This window comes from Seriola aureovittata, chromosome 22 (genome assembly GCF_021018895.1).
Source record: "Seriola aureovittata isolate HTS-2021-v1 ecotype China chromosome 22, ASM2101889v1, whole genome shotgun sequence".
Taxonomy (NCBI): Eukaryota; Metazoa; Chordata; class Actinopteri; order Carangiformes; family Carangidae; genus Seriola; species Seriola aureovittata.
The window spans coordinates 10,564,207-10,587,601 of NC_079385.1; the positions used below are offsets into that span (position 1 = coordinate 10,564,207).

At 40.7% G+C, this 23,395-nt stretch overlaps 1 protein-coding gene across 1 annotated transcript; it reads left to right on the plus strand.

The window, feature by feature from the left end:
- The first annotated feature begins 242 nt into the window (after positions 1–242).
- On the plus strand, positions 243–23,298 carry nampt1 (nicotinamide phosphoribosyltransferase 1). Its single transcript, XM_056367541.1, has 11 exons — positions 243–398; positions 6,267–6,423; positions 8,835–8,938; positions 10,421–10,549; positions 14,737–14,895; positions 15,450–15,586; positions 17,872–18,097; positions 18,179–18,298; positions 18,393–18,533; positions 18,944–19,078; positions 19,260–23,298. The coding sequence occupies exons 1-11, from the start codon at positions 345–347 to the stop codon at positions 19,371–19,373; spliced, it is 1,476 nt and encodes a 491-aa protein (XP_056223516.1). The 5' UTR covers positions 243–344; the 3' UTR covers positions 19,374–23,298.
- The last annotated feature ends 97 nt before the right edge of the window (positions 23,299–23,395 follow it).

Here is a 23,395-nt window from a genome sequence, read left to right on the forward strand (position 1 = left end):
GTGTTATATTTCGTTAAGTATAAGATCCTTTATGGTGGAAATGAATAAAAACAAATGTGTTATTCCTGTGGTGTGGTGAATCATCTTCGTAAGTACACACACTCTTTGGTCACACCAGGTTCGCTGATTGGCTGACTGTGCAACTTGGCCGAGTAAAACCGAATGTTGTCGAGGGTGGGCCGGAATTTTGATGACGACAGCTCCGCCCGCCCCTTCCCCCGCCCGGTTCTCTCCGCTTGTCCTTCCCCCTGCCCAGCTACACTACCAGGCAGGAGTCCCCAGCAGCACGGCGCGCAACACAACACACTGACAGCTGCGACTGACTCACAACCGAGGGGGGAAAGATGGAGCACAGAGACGCCGACTTCAACATACTGTTAGCGACCGATTCATACAAGGTACCGTACGCATGTTGGCTCCAGATGGAGGGAGGCTGGGTGGAGGGGAGCAGCTGATGGATGAAAATTGATAAAGTCAAGGTGGTTTCATCATCAGTCCCAAGGCCATCACACTGCTCTCTGTGGCCGGTCTCCGTCGGTTAACAGCAGGCCGAATAGGTTGGAGGAAGAGGAGGAGAGGGCTGGTACAGCAGAGACGGGGTACCAAACTCAGAAAGCAAGCATCCCTCTTTGAGATAGCTAACTTAAACTCAGGACCAGTGGTTATTACGGAGCCAGTTTTTCACCGGCTTTGCCAGTCTCTGGTATCCTGCTAGCTTGCTAGCTTGCTAGCTCACAGAGAGCGCAGAAGGAAGACGGAGGGGAATGATATAAAAAAGCTAATATTAGCAACTAGCTAGCAAGTGCCGTGCGGATAGCCCGGTGGACTGCACATGGGCAAAGTCTCCTTTAAAAGCCCGGCCAGGTGTAACGTTAGCCAGCGTGGAGCTAGCCGCTATCGGTGGTAATGCATCACTTTCGGGGAATCAAAACCGAAAGTTAAAAGGAGCCGGATGCATTTACCTTACGTGACACAGCTAGGTTAACTGAACTGCATTGAATGTATACGCTCGGGGCCTTTAAACGGTATTTAACAGTTGGCTACAGGCTTTTATCTTTGATATAATGGAAAATATAACAGCGAGGAAGGTTTTAGTACCATAAGTCCGGCTGCTAATTAACTATGCAAACACAGAGTAAATGCACTTGCCGGGCTGTATTGGCGCACGTAGCAAGTGGCTGCCGGGCGGTTGCCATGTACGGCAGTCATGTTACAGCATTCAGTAATAGGACTGATGGGACAGAAAGGCAGAATTATGGAAAGGGGAGGGAGATGGGGACACCAGCCGAAGATAAGCTTGAAACACAAGTAAAATTGAAACTGAAATCTTACGCATTACAACTTGAACTTTTAAATGTAGTCTGATGTTACAAAATGACAGAAAAAGTTGCGCATGTTGAGGCAAGAGAATATGTGTGACAAATACAAGTGTGCACCAAGGCTTGGATAATGACAATCAAAATATATCTATAAAGCTCAATTAACACATTAGCATCCATGAACCTACTATGAGCTTAGTTATAAGAGAAAGTGGTATAATCACATTCCCTCACGGTACTATAGGAAAAACACTAGTAGTGGAAACAGAGGTTGTACTTGCAGATATCATATGAATATATTTATTGTATTGAAAGCCCAAACTGGGTAGGAGAAGGGTTAGAGTGGTGGTTTGGAAGGGATGTGGTTCAGGAAAAGGACCGTAACTCCTTCTGGATGTGTCCAGGGCTTCATTTAAAAGAAAAAGCCCATAGATGAGAGGTGCTCTTTTATAACTGAGGTGACATTGTTGGCATAAGTTGTAACCTTGGTTACAATGTGTTGTTCTGATAAATTAGGTAGTACCATTGTAGCCAAGGGAGGTAATCACTGAAAATAAATTTTTTTTAAAAAGTTGATCAAATCAATTGTAGCTACAACTTAAATGTGAGCTCTGTGCAGCCTACCATAATAATTTCATGGAGTGCCTGTTACATACTTTTGCACGTTAGCTGAATTTTCTTGTTGGATTAGTGTAGTAGAAAACAATTTAATATTAAGCTCATTGTATACCACAACAAACTGTGCGCAATTCAAAAGATGTCAATGATTTAGGTTTTTTTTTTTTTTTTTTTTTTGCTCCACTTGGCCGCAAAGTATTTAAAAGTTTACAAGTTACTGTCACTATTCATTAACAATAGCAATCAGAATATAGTTGATAGTAGGTATGAATTCCCCTTTATAGATAATGCTGAGAAAATGTGTTTCTAGTCAAGATAGTTAAATGTTCAGAAGAAACAACAGAGATCAGTTAAATGAGAGTAAAGACAAAATATTCGAGCTGACACTGATCAAATTTCATGTTGTGTCTTTGCACCTGTGTTGCCATACCAGGCTGAAGTAAGTTACAGTTATTGTCTCTTTAAACAGCCACTTGAGTAACACAAAAGATAAATTAAACAATAAGCCAACTTCTCAGTTATGCAAGATCAGTCGTTTTTATACATGAGCTCTTTCAGAGTTACCAAAGTTACAAATGTCACTGTGTACTGTGTGTTTGGGGTGTTGCTTCACTGAAAGCGGCTCGTATGTTTGTCTTGTCCGTGCACAACTGTGTGATAACCTTTGTAAAGAGAGAAGGGATATTGAAAGTAAAGCAATTGATTGACTCACAGACCAACCAGAGGCATAAACTTTGTTCACGGGACATAAAAATAAACCGCACCTGAATGCTTTTGTTTTTCGTCTGTTTGGATCGAGAAAAAAGTTTACCCAGAAAGCCAAGCTTGCCCATTGTCTGGAAAAACACACACATACGCACACACGCTTGTACAAAATTGTAGTTGGTGTGAGGAGTTGGATTTGAACATACTACAGGGTGGAAGTGTACAGTGTGTCATTGTTATTGATTTTTAAAGCAATACCACAACACAAGGATATCGCCATATGACCACATTTATGTAACATGACATTTTTCTAACCCGTAATCCAGATAGAATTACAGTAACTAAGTAGGCAAGGCTCTGGGATTTTGGTGGGAAAAACATTTTCACAGGGCAGAATAGCTACAGAGAGGGTTGAACCTGTGACATTTGGGTAAGGTGATGGTCCCATCAAGCATTTTGCCACATGCTGCTGCATGCTTCAGATGTTTTCCTGCTTGGAAAGAGAGCCAGCACCTCAAAATGTCCTGTCTGGTAGCCAAATTATGGTCTTTTATGTCCAAGCATTTCATTCTTCACGCAAGGGTGTCGAGAGACACAGAAGTAAATCCATAAAGGAAGGATAGAGAAAAAACTTGAATGTTTTAAATGGTGTTAGAAAAACACTGACCCTTCATGAACCTTCTTTGCTTTCATAATTATTTGCTGAATATTTGTATCCAAGTAATTAGAACCATTTTATCACATTCTGAATTAGTTCACCATCATGGTTTTATTGTGCAGAAAATAAGAGAAAAAATTAAAAAATCAGAGGTAATACTGTGTTAGCTCAGATCAGAGACTGAACTGAATTTTAATAAGTGGAACCAGCATCAGTTGAGGCAAAAATCAAAGTTGTGTATGGCTGCAAAAAACGATTATTTTTTATTATTAATCAACTGAATATTTTCTCACTTAAAAGTTTTGTCTAAAATCATTGCAGCTCTAAAGTCGTCAATGAAGGCGTTTCTAATTCCAAACTAATCTACAGCAACATTGATTTTCGTGGCCACCTTGGGGCACCAGAACAAGCTGTAAACACAACATGTATTATCACCTCATAACAGTGGGATGGGAAATGTAACATGGAGTAAAGTAAGAGAAGCATTAGCATTTCTGGGAGACGTGCCACCTGATAAATGTAAATCCAGTATTTAGTCTCCTTTTAGCTCTGTTTTGGTCTCCACCAACTCCAGAGAAAAATGGCTCTGTAGCAAACTAGAGGAGGAGGGGAACTGCAGAGTCAAGTGATAATATAACATTGATATGTGCAGCTTTAATTACTGGTCTTGATTCGCCATTAGAATTGTGTTCATACTTGACAGTGGGAGGACTTAACTGATCTGCTTTTAATACTACCACACGCTGTATGATTTACATTCAAATATAGGTTTCCATTTCATTAGCTGATAGTCTGTGTGTGTCAATATTGGATAATACATTATTTATATCCTTGAATGTTAATGATCAGCTGAGGGTGGTGTCCCTTGCAAACTAGACTGATGGTGGGTTTGTGTGTATACATTGGCATGTGACTCTAGTGAATGTGGTCCAGCCCAGTGTCATGTTGTATGTCTTGACTCAAAATAGAGTTATCGGAAGCTCAGAGGAAAGGACAGAGAGGGGGGTCAAAGAAACTGAGTAGTTCATTGACATTTATCTCCTCTCCTGAGGAGCTGTTTTGAGCTGTGTTGCTAAGTTTTGATCTAGCCTTCAGGCCATTTTCATAGGTAAATACACCTGTGGTTCCAATGTCACCTTTATGTATTTACAATGGTGAGAAGTTCCGTGCTTTACCAAGGTTGTAGTCAAATGAACAAGCCCTTGACCTATGTTCAGCCTCGATTAATATTTTGTATTATCTGTAGTAAAATGTCTTCCTGTGCTCTTGAGGGAACTGTTAGATCACTTCATTCTTTTTGTACAACAGAACCACATATTTTAAGCTACATTTTATAGATATTAAAATCAGATGAGTCTGAAAGTAAATGTCAGATTACAAAGTCATTACTGAGTGATCATCATATCATCAACTTTATTAGTCATACTTAATGTCAAGGTGTGTTGTTGCTACAACCTTACTTGGTCTGGTATGACCAGTGCCTTTATGGTGGCTGATGTTACCTAATATAACCCAAGTGACAGCTCCCTGTGCTAATGATGCTATATTTTAGCATTTAAAATTTCCCTTTAATTCTCATAGCTTCATTTGCAGCTTGGCTGCTCGCTTTAAGAACATTTGAGACGACAAACAGACCAGTCAAATGCCGCCTGGTCCTCATTTCTTCAGTCTGCTAATGCCATGATCGATGAGTTCAGTGCATACAAGTGGTGCTGTGACGAGGGTTAAATCCTCAAATGCCCCAGTGTACTCTCTGGAAATCCCTGGACTCATTTGGTATTTAATTGATGACTGGGTGGCTACAGCTGACGCTGTATCTTGTCCTTTTTGTGAGCGTGTATCTTAAAGGTATCGCCTCTCTCAAACAGTGTTATCTTTCTGTGTGTGTGAAACATGCCTGGGCATGTCTCAAATGGTTTTGCTTGATTCTAAATGTCAATGTTTCTCGTATCAGTCAGTTCATAGTAGATTAGAAGATCACTAGAAGCACGCACAAAACTGAAACTGGTATTTTCTGGATAATAACACAGTAGCAGAATAATAGAGAACGTGTCTGTGTGGGGGAAAAAGTCTGACATGCCTCGCCCTTATCATGACATGTTGGTATAGTATTCAATTTTAACACAATAGATGGATTGATGGGTCCTTTGCTGAACTGGAACGGTTTGGTTCCTTATAATCGCAGATGAAATACTCTACTTTGTGTAATACTTTGTGTCGTAAGTCCAAATAGCTCTCTGGATTGCTTCTGTTTGCACTGAGCTACTGAATCCTCATACTCCTTTGTGTCCGAGCATTGAAATTTGATTTGCTCCTTGAAAATGTTTTATTATTACCTTTGCTTACAAATATATGAGGTTTAGGGTGATTTATTAAACTTTGTCCACTTTTTAAAAAAACACTTGCAATGTAAGCTTGAAGGCATTTCAACATTAGTTGTGTCATTAGTTCCTCTAATCTACAATCTAATATTGTACACACATCATTGTGAAACATAGAGGAAAACACAGCAATTCCAGTTGCTCCTGTATTTGCAATGCTAACACTTCACAAGGCAGCCATGACTCACAACATACAGTTCAGCATGATTAATTATGCACTCCAAACAAATCTGGTTCAGGAAATAGACCTAACCTTTCACACGAGTCTGTAATAAGACAGGAGTGAAGACAAGAGTGTTTCTATCGATTTGTACCTTGTTAAGGATTCATGCCTTTTCAAATCTCCTGACCAGCTGCTCAGGAGGAGCACACACAGATTATGAATTTTCTCATTTATCACGGTGGTTTGTCAGTTGTGGGTGTCAGTATGAGGCTCAGCCATTAAGAATTACATCCTTAAATAAATCTTGTCACTTTTCACATAGCATCACCTGCGACTATGCCACATTATCTTCAGCTGGTTATTTATTGTAGATAACTGGGATAACTTCTCTTATCTCGTCAATATGTTCTCTGTCTCTCCAGGTAACACATTACAAACAGTACCCTCCCAACACGAGTAAAGTGTATTCCTACTTCGAGTGCCGCGAGAAGAGGACAGATTCCACCAAAAGCAGAAAAGTCAAATATGACAAAACGGTCTTCTACGGCCTACAGTACATCCTCCACAAATACCTAAAAGGTAAGTCCTGACTCAGATTTAAAGGTCCCATATTGTAGAAAGTGAGACTTCATGTCTTTTTTTAATTATTATAAAGCAGGTCCAGGTGCAATATAAATACTGTATCAAAATACAGGGAGAACTGCACACAGGCCGTATTGAGAAGCTGTGCCTTTAAATGGGCCGTCAGGACGGTCACTCCAACGTCACCAGATGACCCAGGGGTTTGCACCAGAATCGCCAAATCCAGCTGGAGCATTTTAGTCAGAATTTGACCATCTGTTCGGCTCATTTCAGCACTGACTGTACATTTGCATTTGCATTTACCAGTTACTTTTACAAAGCTACAGTAGTATCTGTGGTTGGCCTGGTTGTGAGTCCCCCAGGAAACAGTCAGCCAATCAAAAGACAGGCTCAAAGACAGGCTCAAAGACCGACACAAAAACGCCCTGTTCTTGCAAGAGCTCCGGAGTGTCAGAAAGGGGATGTAAAACTACATTGAGATGGTTTTTTGGTATTTAAAACACAAATTATATCTTCTAAATTTTAAATAAAAAAAATAAAGTATAAAATATGTGGGCTTTTTAAATTCAAAAAGTTCAATATTTTGTACCGTGTAATCGCTTGAATAAATAAAAGAGTCCTTGAGCAGAACACATGAAGGTCTGACCTCCAACCCAGTAGGAGCTTCACTGGCTGCCAGATTGAATGACTTTGCAGCTTGTAAGTTGAAGCCTCATCCACTGCCACTGACTCTTCAGGCTTTTTGTGTAAATAAAAATGTGTTTCCAGTCAACTTAAAAAATTAAATAGCGTAACATTCCTATGCTTGGATTACATAACCCAGACATAGACTTTGTTTTTCTTAACTTTTTCATTTGTTTCACCATCATACTGTGGAAAGCTGCACAGTACAGCCGCTATTTATTTTACCACTGTTCAGTTAGTTTCATTTTTCAATCAGAAAACATTTTTTGTTGTAATTTACTGATGAGTTGTAGGTAAAAAAAAAAAAAAAAAAAAAAAAAGTCAACACAACAACCTTTGTGGCTCTTTCTGTGATACTTTATTGGTCCCTGTGGGAGAAATGTTTTTTTCTCTCTCTCTCCTCTCCAGAGCACGGTCAGAGCACAGGGTCAGCTACTGAACAGCATACGTGGAGCTACTCAAAATTCAGTGCATTGCTCAAGGACACTTCGGCAGGGCAGGTGCTTGCTATTGTGGCCCACAGCAACAGTCCTTTTACTCACTTAAAAACCAGCAAGGTTACAACGTGCTTCACTTAAATTAGGCTGCACAGAGCGTAACACAAAGCCAGCAGGTTACAAAGAAAAACGTAAGTGAGAAAAGACTGAAATGAGGCAAAGTATAATGTGTACAATATACTAAATAAACAATATGCTCTAATTAACTCAACTTAGTAAAGGTGGATGTTTAAGTTGGTTAGTGTGATCCTGAGGGGCATGAGAGAGAGAGAGAGAAGGGGAGAGAGAGCAAGAGAGACAGAAAGAGAAGGAGTCAAAAGAAAGAAAGAAAGAGGGAATGCATCACCCTCCTGTCTCCTAAGAGGATTTCATGGTGCGGTAGCAGAGGTGCAGGGGGGGGGCAGAGAGCCAGGATAACAGAGGGAGAGAAGACAAAAGCACAGCTGCTCTTTCACCGTCTGAGGGAGAAAGGCCAGCTGTCTGCGCAGAGCGTCCCTCGGAGCTCAGTGATTAGGCCAATCATTAGAGATGCATCCTCGATCCACAAACTCACGGAAACCAAAAGTGCGCATCACAATTCTTCTAGACCAGAGTCAGAGAGTGAATTTTAATCTTCTCTAACTTTACTTTCGTGGAGGGAGGGGCTGAAAACGTGAATGAATTTTTCTTGGATAAAGAGATGAATCATAGTGAAAGCAGAACCTGTTTTATCACACCACTAGGAGTGTTAACTGGATAGTCTTACATTAACGGGAAAAACTTAATAGTTTTCCGTTCAGCTCTGAATGGCAGGTAGTCATTTCTTTTTATCAGAAATTTATTTGGAAACGTGTTGATAAATGTAAAAACAGTAAATATGAAACTGGAGCCAGCAGTCAGTTAACGTAGTTTAGGGTTATTATACATTTGTACATGTCTTCTCTTTTGTGGCTTGTTTTGTGCTACAATTTCCATGGTATAGAAACTAGCCAAACTTGAAATGAAACAAGGGGGTGGTTTGCGTGTGTGTGTTTGTATGTGTCTTTTTGGACAAAGACGCCTTGTCAGCATGCACGGGATGCTTCTAATTTAATTACACCAGCAGACAGTAGAGTCACATTCCAGTGCCTTCTCTCCGTCGGTATGTGTTTCTCCAACATCTCTCTCTGAACCTTCATGTCCTTCTGCTTTCTTCTCCCTTCCTCCCTCATTCCCCAACTCCTCCACCTCCTTCCTCATACTCTGCAGGAAAGGTTGTGACTCCGGAGAAGATCCAGGAGGCAAAGGAAGTATACAGAGAACACTTCCAGGATGACGTTTTCAACGAGAAGGGCTGGAATTACATTTTGGAGGTAAGAGACTGCTGAAAAATCCTTTTTTCTTTTTTTCTTCTTTTTTTTTTTTTCAGGTGAGTCTCTGCTGTTGTACAAAACAATTTTTATGCACATCTCTGCGTAACTTCCATGAGGGTTACAAGAGACTATTTTCAAGCAATGTATTAATTGAGAATAAAGGTGGAAGTTGGAACTAGGTATGGAGGTGTACATATACACAGGTGCCAGCACACACTGATGTTTGCACATGAAACATCCTGAAGGTGATGTGTCTATTGTAAGAGACGCTAGAGGCCGGTCTCAGGCATGCACGCACACACTTAAGACATACAGCGTGTTCCTGATAAACCCAAATAATGTACATACAGCAAGGTTGGAATCTAATTACTGGAGGATTGAATTTGTTTCTAGATTAGGTTTAAGGTATTTGTAGCAGTTTTTGATCATAAAACCTCACTGTCATAAGGGTCAAATTCTGCTGTAGCAAAGTGGGGCAAAAATAAACAAACATGTCTACATTTTCACAGGTGGCTTGGTGGTTAAAAGCCAGTTCTTATTAAAAAAAAAATGTTCCTGATGTGTAATAAACACATGCTAAAGTAATAAAAATCGGAACTACATTCGGCCGCGTGGAGGAGAGAGAGGCTAAACTCTTACAAGAGATACAAGTCGGGATCATCAACTAGAAATGAATCCGTCAATTTATGTATCCAAGAAAGTGTGAATGCAATGTTTCTGATGATTGGGAGGCACAGTTTCAGCACCTTGGAGAGAGCACAGCGCTCTGTACTGACAAAGGATTTTCTCGAGTGAGGAGAAGTGTTAATAAACCCTTATTTACACTCAGTCTTCTTGTCATCTCTTACCACATTTCTTAATCAGCTCTCAATGTCAGCTTTTTTTTTTTTTTTTTTTTTTTTTTTTTTATCTAAGTTTTTTGCAAATCACTCAGCCTTTCATGTTGTTAATCTATGAACCAGCACACACAAGGCCTACATCAAGCATACAAATGTTGCTCAGCTTTGGAGGCGGTATGTGTTATGCTATAAACTATGATCTCCTAGTTGCAGATTCAGTTTCTTTCATCCAATGCACGCTTTGTATTTCACTGTGAAATACAACACAAGATTTGGAAAACATGCTTCAGGCCAGGTTTGAAACGCAGGAGCTGTGTGTGTGTGTGTGTGTGTGTGTGTGTGTGTGTGTGTGTGTGTGTGTGTGTGTGTGTGTGTGTGTGTGTGTGTGTGTGTGTGTGTGTGTGTGTGTGTGTGTGTGTGTGTGTGTGTGTGTGTGTGTGTATATTTAGCTGAATCTCACTGCCTTTCCACATAGCACCAGGTGTGAAGCACATGTCTGAAGGTTAACTCTCACCAGTCTCCTTCCTCTAAGTCATGTCGCTAAATATAAAAACACTCTTTACAAGCCACAGAGAAGAAGCTGTGACAGTGTAAACTGGATTGTAATTCTGATATCTGTGTATGCGTGTGTTTGTGCTTACAGAAATACAATGGACACCTGCCCATTGAAATCAAGGCAGTGCCAGAGGGGAGTGTCATTCCTCGAGGCAATGTTTTGTTCACAGTGGAGAGCACGGACCCTGAATGCTACTGGCTCACCAACTGGGTGGAGGTAGGTTGGTGTTTGTTTGTCCTCTGGGCCCAGAATGACACAGGTGTGTTATTCTGTTACTGTCCCTTTAAACTTGGGGTCAATTACTTTAGGAAGTTTGTAAGACAAGGGCATTTAACAGGCCAAACCATGGTGTGCATGCATTGTGGGAAATGTAGGATTCAGTGTTTTGTTTTTTTGGATCTTGACCCATACTGCAAACTAAAAGTCTGGATTTTGACCATTGTTATTTTTTATTCTTATGAGTCCCCTGACTTTATGGAAGTGCAGAACTAATGGATGGTATCAGTCTCCAGTTTTGGATTAGCTTTGTCATGTAAAAGACAGTTGTAAATTTCGCGCCCCTATACCTTCATATAACAGTTAAATCTTTAATGTGCTCCTCGGATTGCTACTAAAGCGACAATGCAAAGCTTATCAGTAGGATTTAATTGTTAGCTCTGTTTTTCTTATTGATTAAAGACAAAAGATACTAGCAATATTTATGCCCTTTTTTTATTACATTGTTGAGTTAATAGTTTTATAAAAATCCATAAACTATGTTGCTTGGCAGCAGGCCTAACGGCACTTCTTATCTCATCTTCTTCTTGAGGCCCACTGAATTACAGTCCTGCCATGGCCTATTGCTTAATCACCGCTCAGAGATGTGCTGTCACTGCAGCAAAGTGATTCATACAGGTTGGCTGAGATCAGAGAGTCAGATGTTGGAACAATTCTTGTGTGGTGTTTTTGTAGTTGACAAAATAATTTAAGTCCTGAATCAACCCCTTGCTCAGACCAATGTTCTTTTCCCTGAGGCATCACATCTCTGAAATGATTCTAGACGCAGTGCAGAGTGTTTGTCATCTTTATTCACTTCAGTCAATCAATCAATCAGTCAATCATTCAGTCATGTTTGTGGGCTGCAATCTGGTTGAATTATTCATGAAAGAAATACTTCAACATTTTAGGAAATATGCTTAATTTGCTTTATTGCTGAGGCGAGTTAGGTGAGCAGATTGATACCTCTCTTATGTCTGTACAGTAAATATGACGCTGGAGCCAGCAGCCAGTTACAGCTATCCTGGCTGTGTCCATAGAAAACAAAATCTGTGTACCAGCACCTCTGAAGCTCACGAAGTACAACTAAGCATTATATATATATACTGTACATATATATATATATATATATATATATTCACACAAAACTTAAAGTGTAAAAACATTGATTTGTTGGTCTACAGGGGGTTATGTGCTGAACTACGTCTTAGCCTTAACTTCTTCTCCGCTGGTTGCCCAGCAACTGCTCAGAGAGAATTGTTGTTGTTACACTTAGATTTTTGTATGAATTAAACAAGATATAGTGTGTTAGTCAGTGAGCATTAAAGGAGCTGGTAGGTGGATATTGTTACCTTCGGACAAAGTCAGACTAAATGTTTCCCCCTGTTCCCAGCCTTTGTGCTAAGCTAACAGTGCCAACTTGTGTCTTTAACCCTCACATGCATACTGTATCAGGTGACATCAGAGAATACAAACACTGTCATGTCAATGCAGATAAACATAACACACAAACATCAAGGTTTAGTAGATTTCAGTAATTTGAAGAAAGCAGTCGTCAGTTTGAACTCCAGCCTCTTCGGTATATTTATGACACTGGGCTAATGCACAGTGTGACTCCTCCCCGGGATCAGAAACATCTCATGAACTTAATGCTGCATGAACAGACTGTCTGCAGTGACTCGGCAGATTTAAATTCACTTACCCTGTGCAGGAAGTGCTCTCTCTTATCGTTCACCATGTCAGCCCTGTTATCAACATCTTGTTTGACTTTTTGCACAGATTATTCATGCAGTGATTCTTTAGAATATGATTAAACAAAAACGATATGCTTTCATTGTTTCGATCCGTGTATGCAGGAATAAAGCTTTTGACATGATGTACAATATAAGTCTTGTAGACACATTTTTAAGCAAATTAGCCTGAAGGTTCCTGACTCTCTTCTGCATTTGGATCAATAATCTGATACACACACACTCGCCTATAATGACAAATACAGCAGTAAAATGAAGGACTGCTTGGACATGGGTCACCCACAGCCAAGAGCACTGTGACAGCACACATACACACCCACTTAGTCAGTCTCAACAGCTGATATAAATACATCCATGAACACACACACATACACACACTTATTCTTCATGGCTGATGTAAAATTAGCCGTAGCGTTCTGCCTGGTGTCCTTGGGTTGCGTCATTAGGTCAAACTCTGTTTCTCTTTCTCCTTCACTCTCCCTTTTTTCTTTTTACTTTCTGTCATTTTCTTCTCATCCTGTTCTCCTGTTTTTTGCATCTTTGGCTTTTATCTTTTCTCTTCTTTTTCTTTTTTTTCCTTTCTGTTGTGTTCACCCTACGTTCCTCATTCTTACCCCTCTTGTCCTTCCTTATCTCCCTCCATTTTGATTTGGGACGTTGACCGAGAAGTTATGTGGGCATGCAAGCGTGTTTGTGTGTGCTTGGGTGTGTGTGTGTGTATGTGTGTACACACACAATCCTCCTGAGAGTTTTTTTTTACCGTCCTTCCTTCCTCATTTTACCATTAGAGATATTATCTCTCCCGAACTGTCATATGGTGATCATATATTGTATTTTAAATTATATAAATGCCACAATCATTTCGATTTTAAGTGAATATTAAAGTGAACACAGAAACACAATTCATGTTTTACAAGTGAAAGTCAGTCATGAAAAGTAAACAGACTTACCTAAGGCCCACCCTTATGTGCTTTCAGTCATATTCGAGGTTTATAATATGACTGACGTCAGTTAAATGTGACTTGTAGATTCCTCGAAAAAGGTTATGACCTTTTGCCTTTGTGTGTGTGTGTGCGTGTGTGTGCATGTGTGAGTGTGTGTGTGTGTGTGAGAGAGAACCTTGGCTTGGTAGTCACATGAGTCCATATTATGGTTTAGATTATGATTCATCTGAAGAGGCATGTGACCTACTCAGGGTTACAGGGTGAAAAACACACTGCATAGTATTAGTAGGCCAAGTCAAGGATGTGATTTTTTTTTTTTTTTTTTTTTGTTAACTATTTTTGCAATCCCTGAGGGGGAGGAAACATTGCTGTGCTTCTGGTATTTAGGAGTGTTATTTAATGAGGATTCACACACACACACACACACACACACACACACACACACACACACACACTTAGTTGTCATTCCTGTTATAAACACAGCTTCATATGAGTCATGACATGTTGCTGTCACACAGTGTAATTACATAATAATATGGGTTTCATGTGGTAGTGTGACCCAGTAGTCAGCGTATTAGGTTTCTCTGTCCTGGAGCGGAAATAACTGGTGACACTGTGATTTAATGGTTAGACTCTGATGTGTAATCTGGTTTTACTGCAGCTTAGGTTTGACTCTTACATACTGAAAAAATGAAAATCAAATATAGTGCCTTTGCTTAGTAAGGGGTACGGACAAAAACATACCACCACATATACATACGCGTGCTGTACCATGCAGATCGTGTGTTTTCATAAAATTTCCGAGGTGGTGGTGAGTACAGATAAGCCACTTGTTTTCTTATTGAAATCTATGACTCTGGTCCAGAGTTGACATGCGGCATCGAGGAATGTACTTTTCCCAGAGTTTGTCTTGTGTGAATGAGCACCCTCTTTGATCCCTCTGAGCCTGTTAGTTTTGGATATTAGTGCCTGTTGAATACTGGGAAAACAGGACAGTTGGACCAGACATTCACTGGTCTGTTCAGTACTGAAAAGAGACTTTTAACTTCTAATTTTGCTGTTTGTTTGTTTTTTTTAAAGACTTCACAGGCTTTGAAAACAGAGAGGCTTTTTTGTCTAAGAATTGAGAGATTTAATTTTTTTTTTTTGCCTTTATTATGATATTGAAAGTGGAGATACAGGACAGTTAGGGGAGAGAGGGAGAGGATGACATGCAGCAGAGGGGCCAGGCTGGATTCGAACTCGTGTCTCTGCAGTAAGGAAGCTGCCTTAATGGTACGCACTCTACCAGCTGAGCTACAGGGGCACACTGAGAGACACTTTTAATCATACGTGCACCTGGGAAATCAGAAGAAGTGAACCTTAGCAGTGAAACACTGACACTCTGAAATGAAAGTAAAGACTTGAAGTGAACTGGACTCTTTGTTTGTTTCTTTCTTTCTCTTTCCATCAGACCATCCTGGTTCAGATCTGGTACCCCATCACTGTGGCCACCAACTCCAGAGAGCAGAAGAAGATCCTCGCCAAGTACCTCCTAGAGACTTCTGGGAACTTGGAGAGACTAGAGTATAAACTACATGACTTTGGCTACAGGGGCGTCTCATCACAAGAGGTATACTTATATGTGGAATTCTATTCTTACCCTTCAAACACTGGGAAGTTTGTTGTTTGGTTTTTTTTAAGCACACCAACAAATATGTTGAAAACAAAATAAATGTTGTACTTGAAATGTCATTCTTGACTTTAGTTTGACAAAACAATCTCAACCCAAGTTCCTCTTACTAGATCTTGCCTGAGCTTTCAACAGTATCAAATGGTCTTAATCAGCAAAATCAAGTTTGCTGGAGATGGATCTGTTGACAGAGGGTTCATCCATACAACTTCCAGGACCTTGAAAATACTAGTTTGGCAAAACAATGCCAACTCATGGTCCTAATACAAGCTTTCCTCAGAGCTTTCAACCATATCACCTGTGGTGTGTTATGAATAAAAACTCAGAAAAAAGCTAGTAAGAGTACCTTGAGTTGGGATCTTTTGTCAAACAACTGAATGTAGCTTGAAATAAACCGCAGCCAGTCTTTTAATATCATACGCAAAATTGAAAAAATTCAGGAAGGGAGGTCTTTGCTATTTATCTTTCATAACCCCTCCCCCACCTGTTTGCAGACTGCAGGCATCGGGGCCTCCGCCCATCTGGTCAACTTCAAGGGCACAGACACGGTCGCAGGCATCGGAGTCATTAAGAAGTACTACGGCACCAAGGACCCTGTGCCAGGCTTCTCAGTGCCTGCTGCAGAACACAGGTAGATACACACATACACACTTCTCTCAAGGTTTTATTTATTTAATGTGGCCTATTGAAGCTTTGACCGCGCTAAGAGACAGATTATCTCCCTGTGTAGCTGCAAAGTGTTTCCGGGCTTTCACAGTAGATGTAGAGGCACCGCTTTCATTGTGATGTAGGGCAGTAGTTCACCACCTACTTTAATTATTACACCAGTCATGTAAGAACTCAGAGTAAAGACGGGTGTCTGCTGGAGTGCTCATCACTCCTCTTAAGGGATATACAAAGCTTGCAGAGACCTTATGTGTAAAGCGTGAATTCCTGTGCACAGTGGTAATTATGAGCACAGGCCGTGTATTCACACATTCCCAGAAAGCACCAGGGGTACAGTAGGCACGTCTCGGCTCCACTCATCTCCAGTGTTGCCTCTGGTGAGATAGTCCACATTGTGGCTAAGAGCCAAATTTGAAAGCAAACTTTTTCCATCCACAAGACAAATTGATTTTCAAAATAGAAAACTTGCTCCAGATAATGGTTGGTTATCAGCCAAAGCTGTCGATGGAGGGAGTGTTATCAGCCTGAGTGAGAGTGTAACAAGTAATTGGCTGAGGTCAGTGTTAATTTGCTAGTCTGATTAGAGCTTGGTCACCCTCACACTCATTATGTGGTCTATCTATCTCAGTTTGTGAATGAGGCTGTGACTGGCTGGAGGTGAGGGTTTTGATTGGCTGCTGCTGTGACGAACATACCCTCATATGTTCCTGGTTTTATGGCAGACATACACACACACACACACACACACACACACACACACACACACACACACACACACACTTTCTCTTTCGTTCTCATACACACACAGTTCCCTCATCCTCACCACCAGGGCAGTTAATGCTGCTCCACTGCACCCTTCTTCCCCGCTCCAGTGCATTATGGGATGGTGGCAGTAGTTGTCATAGTAACCGTTATGCAATGGCCCCCTTCGTAAAATCTGTTTCGTTTCCATCTCAGAGGGAGGAGTCGCAGTGAAATTCCACTTTGATTTTGATTTAGAAGGAAGGAAAAGGGAGCGGTGCTTTTAGAGTGTAAAGTGTGTCACCTGCAAAACTTTGAGTCACTTCAAATGTTTGCTGTAAATTCAATGTAACAGAAATACCCTCTGTCGAAAAATCTAAACAAATGGATGCATAGAAAGTCATGTTAAACAATGTAAAAAAAAAAAAAAAAAAAAAAAAAAAATTTACAGACAAGTAAATAGTCAAATATGTCCTGTGAAGAAACTGCCACCTGTCTCCATTTGTCAAATAGTATTCAGACATATACCACCTATCTGAGTCCCATAGTTTGAGTCTCACAGGCACTATATCTTTAGTACATGAAACCAAAAGCAAAATTCCAGTTGCCTTGATTTCATTGGGACGGTGTCTGATATCACAGAACATTGAAGTGAGACTTTGACCTTTTCATGTTTCATGTCACGACACAAACACCACCCTTCGTGGCAGCAGGTAAAAGGCAACATATTTAGATCCATAAAACATATTTGCCAGTATATGATGCACCTAGCTATGAGGCCTGAATTCCCCTTAAGCCCATTTATTATCATCATCGTCATCATGCATCCTTCAACTAGTCAACAGTCTTTAGAGCTACACAGCGAAGAGTAAAAATAATATGCCCTTGCCCCAGTATCAGTGGATTGAGTAATTAATTAACTAATCTCTTCAACCCTCTCTTCAGAACCCTTTAATTGTTATTTACATGTGATTTCTTTGCTCTAATGCCTTGCCTAAAAACAGTTTCACATCTTGTTCCTGAGTTGGTTCAACAAAGAAATACAATTTGCCTCATGTTTGGTTTCATCGAGGTCTAAAACCTGGAGTGCGCTGCCCTCTTCTGGGTGAACTGTGGCATTATCATTTGATCGCTGTCTTGTGACTGTCTTTATTATGAGAGAACGTTTTCCCTGGAACTCGCCCCTCATCTAACGTTCCTGCTACTTTGCAGAGTTTTTCACTTGAATGACCTCTTTCCACTTCAGTATTTTGACTTTCTTATTTCATTTATCTGTTTCCTCTCAACCCATCCACTTTCTTGCTGTTAAAGCTCTTACTCATTGTCTTCTATATTTTGATTGAATGTTCGGGTTTTCTATTTACTAGTTTAATTCTGTATTAAAAAGCCCAAACCCTGAATACCAGTCACAGATGTTGTCTATATTATGTTATAGTTTTGATCAGCTGTATGTGAAGAGAAATGATTATAGAGCGATAAATAATAACTTCTCTGCTGTCCTCTCCTCAGTACCATCACAGCGTGGGGAAAAGACCATGAAAAAGATGCGTTTGAGCACATCATCAAACAGTTTCCCAGTGTGCCCGTATCCATAGTCAGCGACAGCTACGACATCTACAATGCCTGTGAGAAGATCTGGGGAGAAGACCTACGGGGGCTGATAGAGAAGCGCAGTGCAGATGCTCCGCTGGTTGTCCGGCCAGACTCAGGAAACCCTCTTGATACTGTTTTGAAGGTGAGCTCATGTGGCCAGCTCGGCTTTTAAACTAGCATCTTAAAACAAGCCAGGAGACTACCCCTCCCCTCTCTGTACCAGGTTTTGGAGATCCTGGGTAAGAAGTTTTGTCCAGAGGAGAACTCTAAAGGATTTAAGGTTCTCCCTCCTTACATCAGAGTCATACAAGGAGACGGAGTTGATATCAACACACTGCAAGAGGTAGAGACACATGAACAATTTGATTACATCTGTCACCATATCTTTACATACACTATGTCGACAACAAGTTTTGACTGTGTATGTTTTTCCACAGATTGTGGAGGGTATGAAGCAACACAGGTGGTCCATTGAGAACATTGCCTTCGGCTCCGGAGGGGCTCTGCTGCAGAAACTGACCAGAGATCTGCTCAACTGTTCCTTCAAATGCAGCTATGTGGTCACTAATGGACTGGGGGTGAGGACTGGCACACTCTCTGTTTTTTTTGTTTTGTTTGTTTTTTGGGGGTTTTTTTTTTTGTTTTTTTTTTAAAGCAGCTATGAAATTTTAGTGACCATTTTTGGAACAGTGTGGTGTTTAAATAAGACACAAAAAATGATCAACAATGATGGTAATGTAACAGTTTGCAAGTGGGTGTTAAGCGTTGCATGTTTTTGTCCAACACATTAATTTCGATGTGCATTTCGCTTGTTTTAGGTGTCTATTTTTAAGCGAGACACATAATAAGTACAAGACTTGGCTTTAAACTTTGTCTGAATTTCCTGTTTTGTTTTGTTTTGTTTTGGGTTTTTTTGTCAGTAACAGAGCATGATTTGAAATTCCCTCTCCGTTTAAATCTGACATTGTTCTCTGTGTTGTGAGAAAAGGTGAACGTGTTCAAGGACCCGGTGGCAGACCCCAACAAGAGGTCAAAGAAAGGTCGACTGTCTCTGCACCGGACGCAGAGCGGAGACTTTGTGACCCTGGAGGAGGGCAAGGGCGACCTGGAGGAGTATGGCGTGGTGAGTTCATTAGCTCAGTAGTACACATCAAAGCTTTTGAGTCCAACACAAGGGAATTCACTTCACCAACACTGACCTGCCTGTTCTCTCACCTTCACATTTTCTCTTTCTCTTTTGCTGTGCCTCCCCACTTTCCTCCTTACTTACTCCTTTCCCAACTTGTTTTTCTGTTCACCTCCAGGACCTGCTACACACAGTCTTTCAGAACGGGAAGATTGTGAAGACGTACACATTTGATGAAGTCAGAGACAATGCAAAGCTCAAAGAGAGTGAGCTTAAAGAGTTGCTGCACTGAGAGCAACACTACTAATCCCCCACCCCACCTCCCTAACCCCCCCCAACCAGAAAAAAAAAAAAAAAAAAAAACCTCCCCCTTCTATCACTTCACCTTTTGGCCTCCGACATCACCCCAGAAAGTGGAGGTAGCGTGCACTGCTAATAGACCCCTAAACCCCTGAAGCCTGAGAATCCCCTGAAAGGTTCCTTAAAAAAACCTGACACTCCCTGACAATTTGCAGAACTTCCCTCGGTTCCAAAATGCTGTTTGGATGGTTCTTTAATGGAGGGGGAGGGGTTTTGAAAACTCCCACACCTCTGTTCAACGGCAAACACCCCATGAGTGTGAGGAGGGGGAAGAGAGAGAGAGAGACAGAGAGAGAGAGAGAGAGAAATGTGTGAGAGGTATAGTAAGCGACAGGAATAGCAGTCGTGTAGAGCGAGAGAAGTTTTTGATTATGATGATGAAACCGTGACTTCACATCCCTGTGCTGCTGCCCCAAATTGATTTTTGTATTCGTGATTATAAGTGTGTTGCACTGATAGGCCGGACGCATGGCAACGTAAAAGATTATGAGTGGCAACGTGTCAGAGACGCAAAAGCCAATGATATATGATTGTAGGGTTTTCGAATGAGCTCCCGGCGGCCGCATGAGGAGTGAACACATGGCGAGTCAAAGCGAGAACGGTCATGACAGAAAGAGAAATATGAAGCCACACTCACACCAACGACCGTGCCCCGTGTATTGTGTACAGAACTGTTTGGAGAAAAAAAAAATACATGTCTGAATCTACTTAGCTTTGTCTTTTATGTGAAGGAAGCAAAGGATGATCATGGTATATAGCATTGCACCTTTAACACTGATTGACAACAGCTGTTGTCTTGCTTTGAGTTGGTAACAGAGAAGACCATGAACACTTACCGTCATTATGGATGATGAAGGAATACATTTTTCCCCACTTTTCTTGCTTTTAATCAGTAGTTACGGCCAAAGTTATAAAGGCCAACATCTATCAAGTACTATATGAGTATTTTGTACTCTTACTCTAAATAAAATGTTATTGGTGCATCTCTGAAGGTATATAAATGATCATCTACTGCCCACAGTGCATTCACATCATGAAGGCTCAATCCAAAATGCAATTGTACCAGGAAAATCCCAAATTCGGCTCATGGAGGGAAGATTTATCCAATCTCAAAGTGATGTTTTTAATGATTTTTGAATTCCAGATTCAGGTCTGTTTCCACATGTGTAACCACTGGACTAAATTCTCCAGAATTTGTGGAAAATAATGAATGAGTAAATTAAGAAAAGATAATTTTCCATCAATAATGCAGTGTTGACAGAGTCCTGGAGAGGCCCTAAATCTTTACAAAACTAAGTAGACAAGATTGGATTTTCCTAATGGACTAGGAAGAGTGAAAAATTTCGGATAGGAGCTTCATGATGGTGAATGCTCTTGAAATCAGTCTTTGCTGTATAAGACCAAGAGCTGATGTAAAAAGAAAAAAAGAAAAAAATGAAATACATCGCAGAAATTTTCTTCACTGGAATGAAGATGATTTAACTATGTGTTTATGAAAGATTACATATGTGGCTCCTGGGGTGAAATGTATGTTAAATGTTGGTTTCTGATGTGTGTGTGATTGGATCTGTGTGTGTGCGCGTGTGCGTGTGCGTGTGTGTACTTTCTTCCTTTAAAGGATTGTGTAGTATTCCTTTATGCAAATGTACTTGTTGATCGGGGGAATAGAGAACACTCTTCCTTTTACTTTGCCGGCCTTTTGTTCTGAAAGGAAACACAGCAGTGTGACAAACAGGTGATGATACACTAGTGAGTCTGTTTTTTGTTTTGTTTTTTTCCCTTCGGGCAATGTCAAACCAACCACGAGGCAGAAAAGTGAGACACAGGATCAGAAATATTTTCTGACAGCAATATGTACCAGCCATGCTTTGGCAGCTGGTGGAGCACAGTTGCTGATGAGCAAAACATTGCCCTTAATATCACTGCCTTAACTCATGAAAATGGAAACAGAGAAACACAGAAGTCACTGGAAAAGTGTGGATGTGCACAGTGATGGCACTTTGCACTCCTGTTTGGATTCATTGCCCAGGTATAAATGGAATGGCCTTTTGGAGTTGATTATCTTCCCATTCAGAGCCTCTCAGTTGGGTGTCACTCCTGCGTTCGGTCACAGTGCTGAGTTGGCCTTTTTCAGAGTGAGGGGGTTTATTTCTGTTGCAGTGCTTGGAGGGATTTCCGCAAGAGTAAGGGGCTGGTGACATCACAAAAAACATGATGGAAATTTTCAGTGTACAGTAGATGCGGTGTTCCTCCTGTCTTAAGTTTTTGTAAAATAAAAAGGCAGCCAGTAACGCGACACATTTGGCTCTAGGGACAGCAGTGTTGGTCAGTCGGTCGGTCGGTCCACTACTTTGGTCCAGAAGTATCTCAGCAACTACTGGATGAATTACCGTGAAATTTGGTGACGACGTTCATGTTCCCCCGCAGGATAAAAAGCATTCACTTTGGTGATCCCTTAACTCTTCATCTAGCGCATTATCATCAGGTCAAAATTCTAAATTGTCCTAGACTTCAGTTTATAAACAAATACCTGCAAAACGAATGACATCCTCATCTGCCTCAGCTGTACTTTAGTGCTAATTAGCGAATGTTAGCATGCTAACATGCTGAAATATGCCAAATATCACTATGTTAGTATGCTGAAATTAGCATTTGTCTCAAAGAACACCCACACAGAGTTACTAGCGTAGCCGGAGAATGTCTTTTTTAAAGTAAAGGTTTATTGTGCGTCTGTACACTCTTCCCCCTGCTGCTTCGCATTCATAGCTTCGCACGTTCTCACCTGGGAGCTGCCCTCTGCTTTAAAAGTCCACAAAGTGTTTGCCACTGAGCAGCTTGACTGCAGCTATTAGAGCCTCAGTGACCTTATTCACTTTCCCCATGGACACTAAAAGTCAGAGAAAGCTAGCAGTCTTTAGTTTAGACATAGAAGAAACCTGTGATGTCACTGACTCCCATCTCTCGCTGCTGGCTCACACAAACCTGCTCAATCTTAGACAAGCTGGTAAACACAGCTAGTCACTACTGAAACAATGTCACACTATTCTCTTTTATTTTTTTGTTCTGTTTCCGTCACTGCTGTTATCTGTCAAATCATCTGTTGTTCAGTTGTTCTGGAGAAACAACACAGTTGTCCTCTTTTCTTTTCCAATTATGGGGTGCATTTTAGTAAAATTTTGATTTTACTATTTTGATACTGTCTCGGTTCTTACCTCAGAGAAATTTTATTTTGTATGACAAAGGAGAAAAAATTGCCAGAAATATTGAAGTAAATATCCTTATTTACGAACGATGCGGCCATACTGCCTTCTAACTTGTACATACAACAACTAGTTTGGCTGGAAGCAGAGAGGGCAGGTTAGGGAGACGACCACACCAGATAATATTATTATTATTTTTGTCAGAATGACCATTTTTGTACCAACAGAAGAATATCCAAAACTGCTTGACCTAACTGGCAGTGTGACTGTTTTTTTTTTTTTCTTCTTTTTGTGACTGTCAAGCTTTTAGCTTCTCTGTGTGTGTGTGTGTGTGTGTGTGTGTGTGTGTGTGTGTGTGTGTGTGTGTGTGTGTGTGTGGTGTGTGTGTGTGTGTGTGTGTGTGTGTGTGTGTGTGCCTGCGTGCGCGCGCGAGCGTGAGTGCGTGTACATGCGTGCAGTCTTGTGTGAATGCTTCGTGTGTATTGGATGAAAAAGTGTTTGTGAATACTTTTTTTTTTCTTTATGTTGTTGTTGTTTTACTTGTATGTATATGTTGGTTGTCCCAAATTCTCTCCCAACACAACTGATATTTTAACTAACATAACTTGCTATATTGTCAACAATACACTGATTAAAGATGCCACCCTGGTTGATTTATTATGCCTACTTTTGTATAGGATTGATGTAAAATATCATGTCTCTTGTTCATTGTTGCCCCTTTCAGTTTATGTGCAGTCAACTACTAATATTTGGT

Coding starts and splice junctions, on each gene's coding strand:
- nampt1 (XM_056367541.1), top strand. CDS start 345: ATGGAGCACAGAGACGCCGACTTCAACATACTGTTAGCGACCGATTCA. Junction 14,896..15,449: donor GGGGCGTCTCATCACAAGAG/GTATACTTATAT, acceptor ACCTGTTTGCAG/ACTGCAGGCATCGGGGCCTC. Junction 15,587..17,871: donor GTGCCTGCTGCAGAACACAG/GTAGATACACAC, acceptor TCCTCTCCTCAG/TACCATCACAGCGTGGGGAA.